The sequence below is a fragment of the Hemitrygon akajei genome, chromosome 10 (genome assembly GCF_048418815.1).
Source record: "Hemitrygon akajei chromosome 10, sHemAka1.3, whole genome shotgun sequence".
Classification (NCBI taxonomy): Eukaryota; Metazoa; Chordata; class Chondrichthyes; order Myliobatiformes; family Dasyatidae; genus Hemitrygon; species Hemitrygon akajei.
Window position 1 is genome coordinate 144,308,588 of NC_133133.1, and position 18,592 is coordinate 144,327,179.

An 18,592-nucleotide genomic window follows, 5' to 3' on the forward strand; every position below is an offset into this window, starting at 1 on the left:
ACAGTCATGTCAACACAAGTTACTTGCAGTAAATCTCAACAGGTTTTAAATCATCTACTTGAAAAGCGTTCGATGGCAGATTGCTAAAGGCAGCGAAGTGCGCAGCGCTCCGTTTGCTAGATGGCAGTATTGACCTACAGTCAAATCTATCCCGAAACTCAAATTTCATCAGGGAAGCGGCGGCAATAATGTTCACTTAGCACAGGAGAGAGTAGCATCCAATAATCAAAACCCAGTCCGCAGTTAAAGAAGATTGCTTTGCATGGGGCAAAATAAACCCCACGTTGCCACGTAAGTTTTGATTGGAATCGAGGGGAGCGGCCTGATTCTTTCAAACAGTTGGTGAAATATATTTGGACACACAAGGTTACTAAATATTTAATTCAGTTTAAGTATACAGATTAGTAACTTGAGCGAAAACTGCGGGCCAACAGATCGGTTAGGGTGTGAAAAAGAAAAGTCGTGATTTGAGAAAACTGATTTTGGACGGTGAACTTAAAGCCAAACTTGAGGACCGGAAGGAATTGGGTTTGGAATATCAACGTCCAGTGGTGTGGAACAGCAATCAGCTTGGGTCAGTGGTGGAGGACAGTAGACAAAGGGAAGGGTGCAGTGAGATGACACCCTTGCAATGGGCGGAGAAAGGAAATGTAAGCATGGGGGTGAAAAAACGTGAAAAGGTTCGCACGGCGCAGTGATGGGAGAAAGGTCACGTGTTGGGTGGAGCGGCGATGGTGGGGCTGGGAAAAGTGCGGTGGTCCAACACGACCAGAGTAAAACTGGAGAACAAGTGGAAACTGTGTCAAGTAAGAGGACAAAAAGTGGTTGCGGCCTATCATTTTCTTTTTGTTTCAAATATGAAACATGCAGGTTCAAACTGGTCAACAATTTACCATAACAGCTAAATTGTTGTTAGATATTTGGGAAGATCAGATACAAATAACGTAAAATATTGAATAGGGAACTGATGTGTGGAAAGCAAGTAGACTAAAATCACTCACTACTTGCACACTAGACACACACAGTAAAATATGTCACAGTCCCTGATCTACTTCCACTTGCAATGTTCAACCTGCTATAATAAATTGTTGTTTAAATCTTACTGGGATGACCGGCGCAGTTTACTCCCAGGTAGAAATTATATGTTGCTCATGTTTGGAAGCGATTTGTATGTCAACGCTCGAGATTAACTACAGTTGATGTGTGTAACTGCGAACTCCAAGGGTTGGGGATCCTATTCAGATTGACATGTTTCATTAGATTAATGAGGTGATGTACGGTAGCCGGGTGCATAATGCCTGACGCCGTCCTGCTAAAGCCACTGGTGAATTGCGCCTTCAGGGGAGCTGTGAGCCGTGCACACGGACCCTTCACCATCACAGCTGGCAGGCGATAAGAGCGGCCTCGTCACAAGCACGGAGGAAGTCCGGCTCTCAGAAAAAAATGACAGCATTCCGTCACTTCGGTGTCACTAGCGCAGACTTTGCCATATTGTTCAAAGAACATTGATCGCAATGTGATTATTTTCCTTCAAAGTAGTTGGCCTTTCCATTCCTTTTCCGAGGTGAAGACTTCTTGTTGGGTGGGTGAGTGGGATGGGGAAAATTCAAGTGCAGCTAAAGTCAAAGCAATGAATGATTCAATTGGGAATGTGTCTATTTTGTACTTAATTACTATATCAAAATTCTCACTCACCCTGAATAAATCAAATGTAAATAAAATATAGAGTTAAAGAACTGCAAAGATGCAAATGTTGGCATTTCTCCCGGATGGAAATTTATTGCAGGATTTCCTTACCACCTTCTGTGTTTAGAACTGCGGGAGAAAGCGTGCTGAGAATACTCTATATCTTGCTGAAACAAAAGTTTTTTTTAAAAAAAAGTTGAACAACGCCAGCAACAATGTAAGAATGTGCTTCTCGCGTATTCGCACACATAGCAATTATTGTTCATCTTTGGGAATTATTGTACTTTCAGATTCTCTCATTCAAAGTGAAATAATTGCAAAACATCCCAGTTCAGAATACACGTGTCTCTCTACATTTTCCACAATGGTATACGTGCTGCTCTGAAATATCTGTGTCAGGATTGTTTTCGATAAAGGAACACGAAAGAAAAGACTTTATGTTCAACTTGAAATCGTGGACGTGTTCATAAACACATTTGATAAAGCGGAGTCACAGAGAAGGGAGTGTTAATGAGAAGCCCCTTTCAATAGCATGGTGTTTATTGCGCGCAACCTGTCGCATTCTATCTTTTTAGTTGGCAGCGAAGAGCTTTTTGAACAAAAGTAACACGTGTTTTCGTGAGCTATGGGCAGCAGCTTGCTCAGACATCGTTTTGCTATCTTGATTTATTGGAGGCGTATCTCTCTGTCTGCATCTCCCTCTTCTCCCTCTTCTGTGACGATCGTGTCGCTCTGCAGCAAACCATATCAGCAGGTAAATGGATGTCATCAGACCGAGGTTGAGGTGAACGAATTACGAGCTATTTTAAACCAACTTCAACGGGCGATCGTCTACGACAGGCCAATTGTTCAAGAAAGATATTAAGTAGGCGAACAGTGGAGAATTCGGGACAAGTTAACAACACATACAATGCGATGCCCGCGCAGACTGGAATAACACTCCGGTGTCCTTCTTTGGTCGAATGTGGAGTCGGTCCCTTTCCCCATCTTTCCTAGAGCTGAATATAAATGGGGAAAGGATCCACATGGAACTGGAAGATTATGAGTGTCCCATCATTGATACTGCGCAAGGGAGCATATTCTGCAGTGATCTGAGTCTCGACCGACCGATGAAACAGGGTTGTTAATTCGTTATGAGCCTGCCTGTGGGTTTTGTAAATCTGCTTGTCTGTGTTTAAAATTCGATAACATCGCAGAATTTGAGTTCTTCGGCGAATCCCTGATTCTAGAACATGCACAGGAACTTTCGAAGGTGGATTCCGTTTGTCTTCCTCTCCCTGGGTCTCACCTACGTCAGGTTAGGGTAAGTGCAGAAACTAACATTCCGTGTTGGAAGGAGGAAACCAACATATACTGGGGGGAGGGGGTGTTGTGGAGAGGTGAAATATATTGTATTTGTACTAACCATCATGTTATAGGTGCATGGTTGATTGGCCATGAATGACAAAAGGAATCTGTTCTAGCTGTTTATATTATTGTGTTGCTGGATCTTTTATTTTGTGGGGTGTATGGGGGGGCGCAAGTTTGTTCCTATATTTATATATAGAATTTCGGTCACGACATTAATTTATATTGAATCTCACCTTAACACATCAAAATATCAGTTGATATGAAATCTTTAGCTGTCAGATTCAAAGCATAGCGAGTTTGCAGGACTGGGCAGAACCACCGATGCTATCCATCATACGTACGTGTTGAAATTACCTGACAACTAATCGAAATAGAGGTCGAAGTTGCAGAATTTGTAGGCAGACGACACCTTCTATCCGAAATTAGGGGTCTTCAGATGATCAATTTAATGGGCAGTTCCCCCCTCCCAATAGACGGGTTGCGCTTTTATGAATATTTGGCAACTTCTTTGCCTCTATGCCCTTATTAGTTGCAAGGCTAAGTTGTATTTCCACATTCCTCAGCACTAACCCAACAGTCCCGGTTTGTTAGAATGCGCTGCTACCTGTTATCCTCTGTGAACTCAAATACTTTTGGCTGCTGCATAGTTGTGGGATTTTGTATGAAGAAGCACAACTTTTTTTTGAGAGTCGGCTAAATCTTTTCTTCAAATAAAAAGCCAGTCGATGCGTATGATAATTTCATGGATGCGTTCTGAGTTTAAGGATTGAATGAAAAGGGGAGATTGGTTAGCAACATAGATCAAAACGAGACAAACGAAAATACTGTGCCAGAACGAAACCACCTAAGGCATCCAGTTAAATAGTCCTGATTAAAGCTCGAGACCGAACCGTGCCAATTTTCAGTTGAAATCCCAGATAAATATCCTCAAAGAATGATTGACATTTAGATGAATTGTTATTTTTTAAATAAACGCTTGCGCCAAATTATATAGGATCATGTTCACTCTGATCCACAGTAAGTTACTTCCCTCCCCTGAGCTGGATAAAATACAACAAACTACTTGTTAGCAAAACCAGTCCTTGCTATGAGTAGCCTTTTAGCGCAAAGGAGACTACGTCTTCGTTCTGTCCACTCCTCGCGATCCAAGTCGATGGGAAATTGGTCACTAAGAGATTCTTAAAGAAGGCTAGCGACATCGATAGGCGGGACATCGACTTATTGGAATGGATGACACAATTTAGGCGACATTTCCGTGTGCATGCTGCTCTTCCGAGTTTTGTTTTAACAGGGAGACTGGTACGATTACTCCGAAGTTTTTAAGGATGGGTTGGCATTTGTTTATTGTGTGGTTGTGTATCAGAGCCGAACTATATTATTGGCGGATATTTGAAAGATTTCCGGATAGGAGGTTTCAGAGGGGGGTTTAGTTCACAATGATTCGGCCCTCTGAAATTGTGAGCTCGTTAAGCCGTAAAGTTGGGGCTTTCCCCGACTGCTCCATATACTTTTACCAGGATTAAGCTTGAGCGGAAAAGTGACCTTTAAAGAGAGGACGATCTTCACGTTTTGCAAACGGTATCTAATTGGATGTATGCAGAATTAGCTGCCTAATATATCTTTATAAACTGATCATTTTTTTATAAATAATTGAGATAGCCATCAAGCGGTCACGCACCCCAAATATCCGTCACCATACTTTGATTTTCTAGTTACACCTAACTGGAAATTAATATCTGAGCAGCGCATTAAGTACATCAATATCAGTATATGACCTTCACTGAGCCACTTAGGCTTTCCTTACAGCTCATTAATTGGAACTTCACTTTTACACCGACAAACTGCATCTGCATTAAAATGGCAGTTTTTCGCCCCCCTCTCACCCCACCATTAACTGATACTTCAATGCTTCAATTTCGTTCCTGTCCTTGGAATGATGCAAAGAGTATAGTATATGCTAATTTATGAAGTATGATTAGATTACACTTTTTCCTTAATAGAAGAAAAAGTTTAATACACCTATCAAATCGATAATTCCTACTTGAACGTGAAGAAATAGCGTCCAAATTTTAAAAGCAACAATTTATAATATTGATGTATAAAAATAGCTTAGAAAGTTTGAGGGATTTACACGAAATTGAAAACACAGAACGGTGAATGAAAATCTGTTTTGAGCATTTCTGTTTCGTTTCGAATTTCCCACGTCGTGGCAGTTCTTTAATTTAAAAAAAACACATCAAAACGTGTATTTATTTACAACCGATTGTCACCCGGAAGCTTTTGTGTCACCATCAGAAGCATTTAACACAGATGATGTGATATTTGCCAGAAAGTCTCCAGCATCGTGTCGGTTTTAGCAGACGGTTCATAACCAACATATACTTTACATCTAGATTTCAGTTTAATTTAAACGTTCGTTGAGCGACGTTTCCACTTGAACTAGTCCTTCTAAAACAGCCAGATTAGTTTGATAATGCCTTGCCATTGCTCTTTAAATAAAAAAGCATTGCTTAAAATTTGCTAGTTCAAAGTAACGTGGCTCAAAAGCACTGATTCTGCAATTGATGTGAGATTAGCTGAATGATGCGGATTAAAACAGCAATTGGATTGACAAAATATTACTACAGGTGTGCTTCCAATCGTTGTAGATAAAGCGCGCTGTCTCTTATCAGTCAGCGATGCTCTTTGGGCACTGCCCGTCCTAATCAGAATGTCGTTCATTCACAAACAGCAAGGTAATTTCAGTTTTAAAAATGATGAAGTGTGAAATCCTAGAGGACTTGCTAACCATTTTCTACCAGTAGCAATCAAAATACTTGGATACGATTCCACAACGTACTTCTGCCCAAACCCTGCGAAATCCGTTAGGTTCTGGTTTATGTCCCACCTCAGAGCGAGCAAGCCCAGAAATTGCACTTTACTATTCCAGGGCTTTCTAATAACAAGAATGAACTGTGAATCGCGCGCTGATTATATATTCCTTTAATGGTCGGTTGAGGGAGTAGTTCCATCTGAAATTCGTTCTCATGGGTGCGCTAAAAATAGCCGACAAATGTATTTCTGCATCTGGTATTGTTCAGGTACTTAATTGCAAATATGGCTTTCGGTGGCCTCAGAACCCGAATCAATGTTGTGGGCTGACTGCAAAGTTTAAAAACTCCGACCTGTGATAAATACCAGTTGTAAATTACTGACTGATTTCGTTATTTCATACTCGTAAGGAACTACCAAATTCACAGCCAAATTTCTATTTTCTTTTGCGCTCTGCTCCATTGTAAAATCTGCATTTTACGCAACCCCCCCCCCCCCACCAATTTCCCTTTGTAAAATATTTGGCGGGTCTGCCAAACATTTGTCGAAAGATCAGAAAATGAGTAAATCATGATTAATTTCTTTATAATTCAGTTGTACTTTTGATTTTTGCAAACTGAACGGCGTATTGTGCCAACAGTTATTTCCGATCAACAAACAGTTTGTAGAAATGGTTCTGAAGTCCGATAACAACTTTCTGAAGTGGAATCGCTCACCTTTAGTTCATAGATACGGGCAAGAACCATTGCCCTTTCCGCCGCAATGAGTCTAATGAATGAAAGGCTCTTGAGTTTAAGGTATAATATTTGGTAACCAACCACCTGGGATTCAACAATGCCAATATGCACCACAATTGAACAATTTGAAAACACATTCATAAATGTACAGAGCTTTTTGTTTCATCAGTAAGAAATAGAAATTACTTTAACAGCTTTACCATAAGTATGAACCATAGAACAGAATTTATGTGTCCAATGTATGGTTAAGAGCATCATATAAGTGGGGCGCCTGTGTGAGATGGGTACTACCCTTCTTGAGAGTTGTGATTATTAAATCTATTCACCAGCAATGAGATGTTCTACAGAATGGTGTCAGTCATCTGGTTGGATAAAGGACCAAGCAGATTAATGTTCTTCCCTTCCTTCAAGACATTGCATATTCTGAGCTGACAGTTGCCCAAAGGAGGAGTTGGAAGTGCGAGAAGGTAGAGATCCAGCATGCTAGGATGGTTGTGACAGTTTGGTTAATGAAGTCAGATACAACCTTCCAAGAGAGGAGGTTGGGTAAACCTGTAGATGCTGAGATGGTATAGCAGGCTCAAAGCAGCCACGTGTACAAAGGTTGGCATTTGAGTCATTATTCTTCATTTAGTTGGAGCTTCATGCATGATGCCTCTGTGAATCTTCAGCCCAAATGGAAGGTGGTTCCTTTAATTTATGGCAGTGGTATTGTGGGGAATCAGCCAGACTTATGTGACCTAGAGAAACTCTGCAAATATGTTGCACCTTATCTTCAAGTTCTCGAGAATTATGGTGAGAGAAAGCTCCAATCACAACAATAGACAATAGACAGTAGGTGCAGGAGTAGGCCTTTTGGCCCTTCTAGCCAGCACCGCCATTCACTGTGATCATGGCTGATCATACACAATCAGTACCCCGTTCCTGCCCTCTCCCCATATCCCTTGATCCCGCTATCTATAAGAGCTCTATCTAACTCTCTCTTGAATGCACCCAGAGACTTGGCCTCCACTGCCTTCTGGGGCAGAGCATTCCACATATCCACCACTCTCTGGGTGAAAAAGTTTTTCCGCATCTCTGTTCTAAATGGCTTACCCCTTATTCTTAAACTGTGGCCTCTAGTTCTAGACTCACCCATCAGCGGGAACATGCTTCCTGCCTCCAGCATGTCCAATCCCTTAATAATCTTATATATTTCAATCAGATCCCCTATCATCCTTCTAAATTCCAGTGTACACAAGCCCAGTCACTCTAATCTTTCAACATATGACAGTCCTGCCATTCCAGGAATTAACCTTGTGAACCTACGCTGCACTCCCTCAATAGCAAGAATGTCCTTCCTCAAATTTGGAGACCAAAACTGCACACAATACTCCAGGTGGGGTCTCACCAGGGCCCTGTACAGCTGCAGAAGGACCTCTTTACTCCTATACTCAATTCCTCTTGTTATAAAGGCCAGCATGCCATTAGCTTTCTTCACTGCCTGCTGTACCTGCATGCTTGCTTTCATTGACTGATGTACAAGAACACCTAGATCTCATTGTACTTCCCCTTTTCCTAACTTGACTCCATTTAGATAGTAATCTGCCTTCCTGTTCTTGCCACCAAAGTGGATAACCTCACATTTATCCACGTTAAACTGCATCTGCCATACATTTGCCCACTCACCTAACCTGTCCAAGTCACCCTGCATTCTCATAATATCCTCCTGACTTTTCACACTGCCACCCAGCTTTGTGTCATCGGCAAATTTGCTAATGTTACTTTTAATCCCTTCATCTAAATCATTAATGTATATTGTAAACAGCTACGGTCCCAGCACCGAACCTTGCAGTACCCCACTGGTCACAGCCTGCCATTCCGAAAGGGACCCGTTAATCGCTACTCTTTGTTTCCTGTCAGCCAGCCAATTTTCAATCCATGTCAGTACTCTGCCCCCAATACCATGTGCCCTAATTTTGCCCACTAATCTCCTATGTGGGACTTTATCAAAAGCTTTCTGGAAGTCCAGGTACACTACATCCACTGGCTCTCCCTTGTCCATTTTCATTGTTACATCCTCAAAAAACTCCAGAAGATTAGTCAAGCATGATTTTCCCTTCATAAATCCATGCTGACTCGGACTGATCCTTCTACTGTTATCTAAATGTGTCGTAATTTCCTCTTTTATAATTGACTCCAGCATCTTTCCCACCACTGACGTCAGGCTAACCGGTCTATAATTCCCTGTTTTCTCTCTCCCTCCTTTCTTAAAAAGTGGGACATTAGCCACCCTCCAATCAGCAGGAACTGTTCCTGAATCTATAGAACATTGGAAAATGATTACCAATGCGTCCATGATTTCTAGAGCCACCTCTTCAAGTACCCTGGGATGCAGACCATCAGGTCCCGGGGACTTATCAGCCTTCAGACTCAACAGTCTATCCAACACCATTTCTTGCCTAATATAAATTTCCTTCAGTTCATCCTTTACCCTAGTTCCTTTGGCCACTATTACATCTGGGAGATTGTTTGTGTCTTCCCTAGTGAAGACAGATCCAAAGTACCTGTTCAACTCATCTGCCATTTCCTTGTTCCCCATAATAAATTCACCCGTTTCTGTCTTCAATGGCCCAATTTTGGTCTTAACTATTTTTTTGCTATTCACATACCTAAAGAAGCTTTTACTAGCCTCCTTTATATTCTTGGCTAGTTTATCTTCGTACCTCATTTTTTCTTGGTGTATTGCCTTTTTTGTTATCTTCTGTTGCTCTTTAAAAGCTTCCCAGTCCTCCAGTTTCCCACTCATCTTTGCTATGTTATACTTCTCTTTTATTTCTATACTGCCCTTTACTTCCCTCGTCAGCCATGGTTGCTCCTTACTCCCCTTAGGATCTTTCTTCCTCTTTGGAATGAACCAATCCTGCACCTTCTGCATTATTCCCAGAAATACCTGTTATTGTTGTTCCACTATCTTCCCTGCTGGGGTATTGTTCCATTGAACTTTGGCCAGCTCCTCCCTCATAGCTCCATAGTTCCCTTTGTTCAACTGTAATACTGACACATCCGATTTTCCCTTCTCCTTCTCAAATTGTAGGTTAAAACATATCATATTATGGTCACTACTTCCTAATGGTTCCTTTACCTCTAGATCCCTGATCAAATCCGGTTCGTTGCACAACACTAAATCTAGAATTGCCTTCTCCCTGGTAGGCTCCAGTACAAGCTGTTCTAAGAATCTATCTCGGAGGCATTCCACAAACTCCCTTTCTTGGGGTCCAGTACCATTCTGATTCTCCCAGTCTACCTGCATGTTGAAATCCCCCATGACAACTGTATCATTACCTTTGTGATATGCCAATTTTGACTCTTCATTCAACTTACACCCTACATCCAGACTGCTGTTTGGGGGCCTGTAGATAACTCCCATTAGGGTCTTTCTACCCTTAGAATTTCTCAGTTCTATCCATACTGACTCTACATCCCCTGTTTCTATGTCCCGACTCGCAAGGGACTGAATATCATTCCTCACCAACAGAGCCACCCCACCCCCTCTGCCAGTCAGTCTGTCCTTTCGATAAGATGTATATCCTTGAATATTCATTTCCCAGGCCCTGTCCGCTTGAAGCCATGTCTCTGTTATTCCCACAACATCGTACTTGCCAATTTCCAACTGAGCCTCAAGCTCATCTACTTTATTCCTTATACTTCGTGCATTCATATATAATACTTTTAATTCATTACTCCCCTCTCCTTTCATAGCAATTCCTATTTCACTTGGCCATACTGTATGATCTCTTCTTGAGCTTTCTACTCCATTGATTCTGTTGTCCTTTTTAATTTTTCTTATTTTCACTTTCCCTTTAACTCCATCCTTACATTCCCAGTTCATCTCCTCCCCCCCCCCCCCCCCCACTGCTTAGTTTAAACACATCCATGTTGCAGTGGCAAACCTGTCTGCCAGAATGCTGGTCCCCCTCCTATTAAGGTGCAACCTGTCCCTTTTGTACAATTCATCCCTACCCCAAAACAGATCCCAGTGGTCCAAGAATGTAAATCCTTGCTTCCTGCACCAGTTCCTCAGCCACACATTCAGATCCATTATCTCCCTGTTCCTGCCCTCTCCAGCACGAGGAACTGGAAGCAAACCAGAGATAACCACCCTGGAAGTCCTGCTTTTCAGCCTTCTTCCAAGTTCTCTGAAGTCCCGCTGCAGAATGTCCTTCCTCTACTTCCCGATGTCATTTGTGCCGACATGCACTACCACTTCCGGCTGTTCACCTTCACCCTTGAGGATTCCCTGCAATCGGTCCATGATGTCCTGGATCCTAGCACCAGGGAGGCAACACACCATCCTTAAATCTCGCCTGTTGCCGCAGAAACCCCTTTCCGTACCTCTTACTATGGAGTCCCCTACTACCACGGCTCTTCCTGATGTCTGACTCCTCGGCTCTGCTTCTGCACCAATTTTCAGCTCGCAGACCTGTCCGCCTCTCAGACTGGCAGTATCTTCAGTCCTGACAGCTTCCAAGCAGGTGAACCTGTTTACGAGAGGTACATCCCCTGGGGTCTCCGATACTTCAAGCATCCTTTCCTTCTTCATCGTCGCCCCCTTTCGCTCTTCCGGTATCCTCGGTGTAACGACCTCACTGTAGGTCCTGTCCAGAAACCTCTCGTTTTCGCGGATAAACCTGAGGTCATCCAGTTCTTTCTTCAGTGCTGCAACATGCTCCTTCAGAAGCTGAACCTGGACACACTTTCCACAGCTGTAGCAGCTGGGGGCACCATCAGTGTCCCTGACCTCCCACATCATGCACGTAGCACACTGAATCAGCTTAGCGGTCATGTCTTCACCCTCTCCAATTGTGCCTGGTGTAGTCTCCTCCCTCAGCCTCCTCGCCAAAGACTCTTGAGCCAAAGACTAGCACTTTTAAAACCAGGCACTTCCCTCAGCCAGGCCGCTTCCCAACTAATTTCCTACTAATTTTTGGTTCAGCCTTTGGAACACTGAACTACACTCAGTGGCCACTTTTTTTTTAGGTACAACTGTACACCTTGTTAATGCAAATATCTAATCAGCCAACTTAATGCATAAAAACATGCAGTCATAGTCAAGTTGTTCTTCAGACCAAACATCAAAGTAGGGAATAAAGGTGATCTAAGTCATTTTGAGCGTGGAAAGATCATTAGTGCAGATGGGGTGGTCTGAGTATCACAGGAACTGCTGATGGCCTGGAATTTTCATGCACAACAGTCTCGAGAATGGCATGAAAAACAAAAAAAAAACTCTAGTGAGTGCAGTTTGTGCTGCCAAAAACACCTTGTTAATTAAAGAGATCAGAGGAGAGTGACCAGACTGATTCAAGCTGACAGGAAGGTGACAATAACTCAAATAACCACACTTTACAGTGATGGTGTGCAGAAGAGCATCTCCTGAATGCACAAACATCTTGAACTTTGAAGCGGATGGGCTACAGCAGCAGAAGATCATGAACAATCTCTCAGTGGCCACTTTATTAGGTACAGGAAATACCTAATAAAGTGGCCCCTGAGTTTCTATACCCAGCACCTTTAGGCCATAAGATAATAGTGATGGGTACAAAGTATCGGTTGGTCTGACTGTCCAGGAGCATGACTTCACTCTTGCATTGGTCTACACTAGTTCCCAGCATCAGACTGAAATGGTCAGCTAAGCTTCTAAGCTTGTGGACTGAGTACTGGTCAGTGACTGGTATAATAGTTAAATTACCACACAGGCAGCTCAGAGGCCTGGACTAACAATGGAGAGCCGTAAGCTCAAATGGCACCAATGACAACTGTAGCATTTTAAATAAGATGAATTCACTAATTTAAAATTAAATATTAACTTGATACAATAAAAGTAGCCACAATTATCTAGTCATTGTAAAAAGGCCATTGGTTCACTAATATGTTCAGGATGAGAAATTTGGATCTGCTGCCCTTACTTAGTTAAATCTCTGTGTGAGTCCAGCCATGTAGCGATTTGTTGCACTTTTAATTGCTCCCTGAAATACTCTCCAGCAAGATGTCTAACTGTGATCTAATGGCCACATTCCCAGAAGGTGCTCACTACCATCATCTTGAGCTATTGGAGTTGAGGATGAATTCTGATGCTGCCAGAAATGTCAAAAACCTAAAAAAACGAACAGAGAACACAATGACGGCAGCCTGGAATAGAGTGATGTTAACCTGACTACTTCTGATGACTGGGATATCGTCCAAAGGACTCAAAGATGAGACAGGGAGAGGGAGCTCTTCGTGTACTTGCGTGGGAATATTCTCTCAAATGCCCTCTTGTGGTCCAGAGGCATGAGGGAAGCATATAATTTTCTGGCAGCCTCCTTTGTATTTATATCCATGAATAGCCAAAAGGATTTCAGAGATCCCACTGTAAGGTGCTGTTCATCACAGGCTAGAGTGGATGGTTTGCCTCAGGGCAGCGCTGAACCTGTTGGTTACTCATGTGGACACGATCTTGTAGTCAACATTTAGCAAAGAAATTGGTCACTAACTTTGGATTTTGTTCCTTCTGGACCAAAATATAGCTTGGATAGAGTTGAGTTACATCCTAGTATGATTCTTCTGAAGTACATGAAATGCCTATACCACTGCAGATGTTTCTGAGGAATTGGTAGGAAGTGGCTATCCTTGCCAGATCATCACCTACAGTTCCTTAGCACCCATTGACTTGGCGCTGTAAGAGTGGTCCCCATGGAGGCATGGAGATGGCCGCCAACTATTATTGGAAGGCCATCAACTCAATGAAAAAGCACACGACTTTGTTTTGGGCAGGCTGAGCCCGAAAGTCACACAGCACAGAAACAGGCCCTTTGGCCTTCTAGCTCCATGTAGATCATCAAGTACCTGTGTCTACTAATCCCACTTGGTCAGTAGCATTCTGTGCCTTGGCTATTCAAGTGTTGGTATTGTGACAGCCTCTGCTTCCACTACCCTCTCAGTGCATTCCAAACTCCAATTAAGCTCTTGTTGAAAAAAAAACTTATTTATTCAAGATTGTTTATGTAATTCCCAGTACACAAGCATAAAGGAGAATGAAATCATAGTTACTCCGGATCCGAAGCAACATATTAAAAACACACTAAGCCAACGAATACAATAGTAAAAAGACACAGTAAATATAAATACATAAGATGGCTTATATACATTGATCATATGTACATAAAGTGTCGCTAGGTACATGAGTGTCTGTACATAAGGTGACTGACAGAAAATCATAAGGCAGTAGTGGTGGGGTGTGTGGAGGGTTGGGTCAGTGGCTGGAGATGTTGATCACCCTTGCTGCTTGGGGAAAGTAACTGTTTCTGAGTCTGATGGCCCTGGCATAGATGTTACGTAGCCTCCTCTCTGATGGGAGTGGGAGAAACAGTCCATGAGCACAGTGGGTTGGATCTTTCATAATATTGCTGGCCTTTTTCTGGCACCTTTCTGTATATACGTCCTTGATGGCAGGTTGGCTAGTGCTGGTGATGTTTTGGGTGGGTTTGACTACCGTTGTAAAGCCTTCTTGTCTGTCACAGTACAGTTCCTGTACCATGCAGTGATGCAGCATGTTAGGATGATCTCTACTGTACAATATCATGAGTATAGATGTTCATAGTCCAGACCTTCTCAACCTCCTCAGAAAGCAGAGGCGTTGGAGAGCTCTCTTGACTGTGGCGGATGTTCTGGGACCACCAGAGGTTGCATGTGATGCACACTCCCAGGAGCTTGAAGCTCCTCATTGCTTCCCCTGCTATGCTGTCCATATAGAAAGGGATTTGAGCGTGCAGTACTCCTGAAGTCTCCTTTGCCTTGTTGACATCGAGAAAGAGGTCATTTGCATGGCACGAGGCTTCCTGCTCTTCCACCTCCTCTCTAGGCAATCTCATCATCATTGTCTCAACGGCACACTTGACAATGTCCTTACTGGGTCGTTGGCCTTGCATCCATGTGTGAGCCCAGTGTACAGAAAGGGGCTCAGCCCACAGCCCTGGGAGGTACCTGTGTTGACGATGACCTGGAGGGAAAACGGCTGTGCAACCGGACTACGGGTTAGGAATTCCAACACCCAGTTGCACAGTGGTGTGTTCAGACAGAGAAGCTGAAGTTTGTTCACCAAGGTCTGTGGAGCAAATGTCGAATGTTAATCCGGAAACAGCATTCTGACATAAGTATATTTCCCTCTGTATCTCTTACTCCTTACCTATAAACCCACTGCTCCAGACAGACTCGCTTCAAGGGGTTGCCGACTGGAACACAAAGTGCAGGGGTACGTGCTGTGGGAGCATCCCAGCGAAGTGTACTTCATGAAGGACCTGTGGCGGAAGGTTATTGCACCAAGCCTGTTTTTCATGCACTGTTGTAAAGGATACAGCACGTGGCCTTTCTTAATAAACGCGGTTTGCCAGTAATATTCGAAAGCACTGATCGTAAAAATATAAACATTGCTTGTGTTTGTGCGAAGAGATTACACACATTTTTTCTCTGTTAAAATATTGTGTTTAAAGTACTTCTGTTTAAAACAAATATACAGCCGCTTACCGGCGCTCTACGCTCAAGGTGGAACAGGGCTGGAGAGGAATGTAAACACATTCTGGTTAATACCGCCCCAAATGCTGATTAAAAAGCAAAGCGTCTCAATAGCCAGAAGCCCGATAAGAGAATAAAGGATGCATATTCATGGAGGGGCGGTGGTTGGGATTTATAAAGCTGCTCCCTTCATGCTATATATGTTATGAGACCACCACGTCTCGTGTTTACAGTTTTGTCTGTCTCTGATGGGCCCGTCCACGCCGCGCTTGTGCACGGGCTCGCCGCAAGCAGCACGTGGGAGCTCAAGAACAAGTTTTAACACTGGTGCGAAGATTATGTTCGGGAAATCTAATCACAATTCGCAGGTGCACTGTTACCACTGGCAACTTCACTCTCCATTAATTACAGTTTCAGTTCAAAAATACCACGTGTTAGAAGACAATTTGATCTATTTCAGCCCGTTAGGTCCTCTGTCGGGAATTATCCAGCGTCACTTAACTCGTACAGGTCCTCAGCTTCGGCCACCATTAGGGGAGTTAGATGTCAGAGCCGATCTGAGAGCAGGTGAAGGGCTTAAAGTTTTATTTTGCTCACTACAGAGCTCTGCACATGTGCGATTGAGCACGTATGTAGATGTCTTTCTCCACCCCCTTCTATGTTAGATCATGGTGATGTTTAAAGTATGTACAGTGACATGATACCTAGAAAACTAGGCTGCCCGGTTAAATCCAGTTTGTGTGTAGTTCGCCACCCCGGAAGGTCTAACAGCAAAATTACTTGCAAGGGAGTATTGCTACTTCAGCATGGCCGCTGGGCGGACACCAAAAGACAATATTTCATTTTCTCACGAATTTTGTAAAGTCTACTTTGCCCATGAAACAGATCTGGGACAACTATTGGTGTGGAATGACCTCTTAGAATATAAGTTTACAACACCCTAGGAAATTTCAGTTCGAAATTATTTTTTCGGAAAATTAAACTTTTTAATTAGCCTCAGAGTAGACGTGTCAGTGTCTCACAACTCTCTGGTATTGGGATTCTGAGCAATTTGTCCGACGTGGGCTAATGGTCCAAAGACATGAAATGTGTATGCTTCAGGCCGGGTATCCCAGTGTTTGGTTTGTATGGGCAGTGGAACATTTCGGGGAACAGGCAGTAAAATTTAAGCCAAAATTAGATTAGCCGTATGCCCATGGAATGGCGTGGCTGACGCTCGGGGCTCCAGAACCTGTTTCTACCACTATTTCTCATGCTCTTGTGTCCACCGTTCATATGACTCATCCTTTCCTCATTAAGCAAATGTCTGCTTTCAAATTAGGAGATTAAAAGTATTCTAAAAACCCACGCCGTTTATAATTTCCCCTCTCCGTCCTTCATCAAGAGAGTGCGTTTGATGTTTCTTTCGAACAGGGAATTCTGTTTCCGAACTACCACCACCCCCTCCCCATGCGTTCTCGACACCCTGTTTCTTGGGAACCACCACGAGGAACACCTTTCTGAATAATCTGCGATGCGGTACTTGACCATGGTGTATAATTCCATGGTGCTCTCTGCCTTTAGAACATAACGGACATTTTTCCACTCTTTTACCTACAACCTGCAATAGGCAAAATGGTTCAAACAAATTCTTTTCAGATCAAAGGTCCAGAAGGTAATTATATTTCAAAGACTCTCCCTCCGGTCAGAATTTACGACTGACGTCCAAGGAGGGTCTTCATTACTAATCCACTCGACATTTTAAAATGCTATGATATTGTGTCGGACCATTGGCATCGTCCAACTCTGCTTAATACCTGTGATCTGTCACCTGCGCCCCAATGATTGGCAATCCGTGTCAATTCATGACCACTGCATTGGTAAGGTCCTGTGCTATTTCTCACTCTCACATTGTGTGTCACATCATCTAAGACCCTAAACAACAACAAAGAGCATCGTTCAGCCTTAAGGCAAAGTGTTGCTTCTGAGACATATTTAAATCAATGCATCTATTCAGATAATAATATAATAATAATAAAAATAATGATATTTTTTCACTTAGAGTAACAGACAATGCTACAGATATTCTGCTTCTCCGAACCCGGGGGAAATCTCCCCCTCCCCCCACCCGACACCTTAAGTGTGATCAATTCGATTTTTGTTGCGCTGAGTTGTAAAGCCCATTTGCCGTTTTTTCCCCTTTGGAAAGTGAATAAGATGGTTGTAGGATTTATCTGGCTGTCTATAAGCAGATCAGGGCGATTTTCATTGTCATTTTTGCCCCATTGTGATTTGAAAGGGAGTGGGCGGATTACAGCGGCTGGGATTAGCTTGTCTGCCCAATTGCAACAGGCGGTCTCCTGAGAGTTGATGAACTCTCACAAAACACTCAACCATTTGAACAGCAACTCCCAACAACTGCAAACCACTGCTCCGTCATGAAAGAGAGGCAAAAACGCCAATCTAGCGGCAAGACACTGGACAAGACTGATTGCCGGGGAATTTCACAAAGAAGAAGCTCACATATAGAATCTAGCATTTTCATTATAATAAAATCAGCAGCACGCGCAGGAACTGAAGCAGAGAGCGACCATGATCATCTTTTTGTCCCGCAGTGTGCTCCTGTCAGTCTATTACCCGCAGATGTTCCTTATCCTCACCAGCGGAAGTTACCTGTAAGTCAGAACAAGCATTTAAAACAAATCCTCGAAAATCTTAAAGTCAGTTTACGCGGTAGCTGTGCCACTTTGTCGTTTCGCCTGTAAATTCTAACACTTGCAAGAAAGAATGCTTTGCATTTTTTTCCTCTCTTTTTCGGGTCTTCATCAGACGTCTGATCATACCTTTGCGTTACTCTGCACTTTACTTGTTGCAACGGCTGATACTTGCTACAGTCATACCGCTCACACCGCCAGTTAGTGAGCTGGTAATTTCTCTCCTCCCCCTTAAATGTTTAAATATATCTATCAAATTGGCATTTACTTTATGCCAGAATAGGGAGGAAAAGAGAAAAGCACATTGCGCTCGTTATCTGGGGAGCGTTTCGCTCAGCCCTGCTTTCTGATCTAGGTAGGGCAAAGTGCGTATTACTTTGGCTCTGTGTTATATTAATTCTTTCCCCTCCTTCCCCTTCTGAATTTCATCCGTTTAAAATTAATCCACATGTACACATTCCCTCCCTCCCTCCCTCTCTCGGCTAATTATACATTATTCAGCCGGGTGCTTCAGAAAATCTGTGGTTGTTTATTTTTCTCGCAGGGGGATCGCAAAGGACAGGAGTTTCGCGAGAGGGGAGAGAATGGAAATCTCTACGTAGTAGGACGTGCTCGCTGGTTTAACCCCTTCATTTTGTAGTTCCGTGTTAAACAGGGAAAGGATTACATGACTGCAGACCTTGTGGCGGCTTTCCGCCCAGTGCAATGTAGTGACTTCTGTTCTGGGCAGAAAGTGGACGGGTGCCAATTCAACCAAGTTTATTGATTTGGAAACACTTGCAGATG

General features: G+C 43.1%; 1 protein-coding gene across 4 annotated transcripts in view; it reads left to right on the top strand.

The window, feature by feature from the left end:
* Positions 1 to 236: 236 nt before the first annotated feature.
* Positions 237 to 18,592, top strand: part of LOC140734764 (protein Wnt-7b) — a 104,308-nt gene continuing 85,952 nt past the window's right edge. For 2 of the 4 annotated variants that reach the window (XR_012100609.1, XM_073059227.1), the window contains exon 1: positions 17,550 to 17,767. Coding sequence is in view for 3 of the 4 variants with exons in the window: in XM_073059227.1 (XP_072915328.1) it covers positions 17,685 to 17,767 (83 nt within the window). In the remaining variant the exon portion in view is untranslated. Of the gene's footprint in view, positions 292 to 1,894; positions 2,990 to 17,549; positions 17,768 to 18,592 lie in introns of those variants that run through there. The other 2 variants (XM_073059229.1, XM_073059228.1) reach the window with 2 other exon arrangements.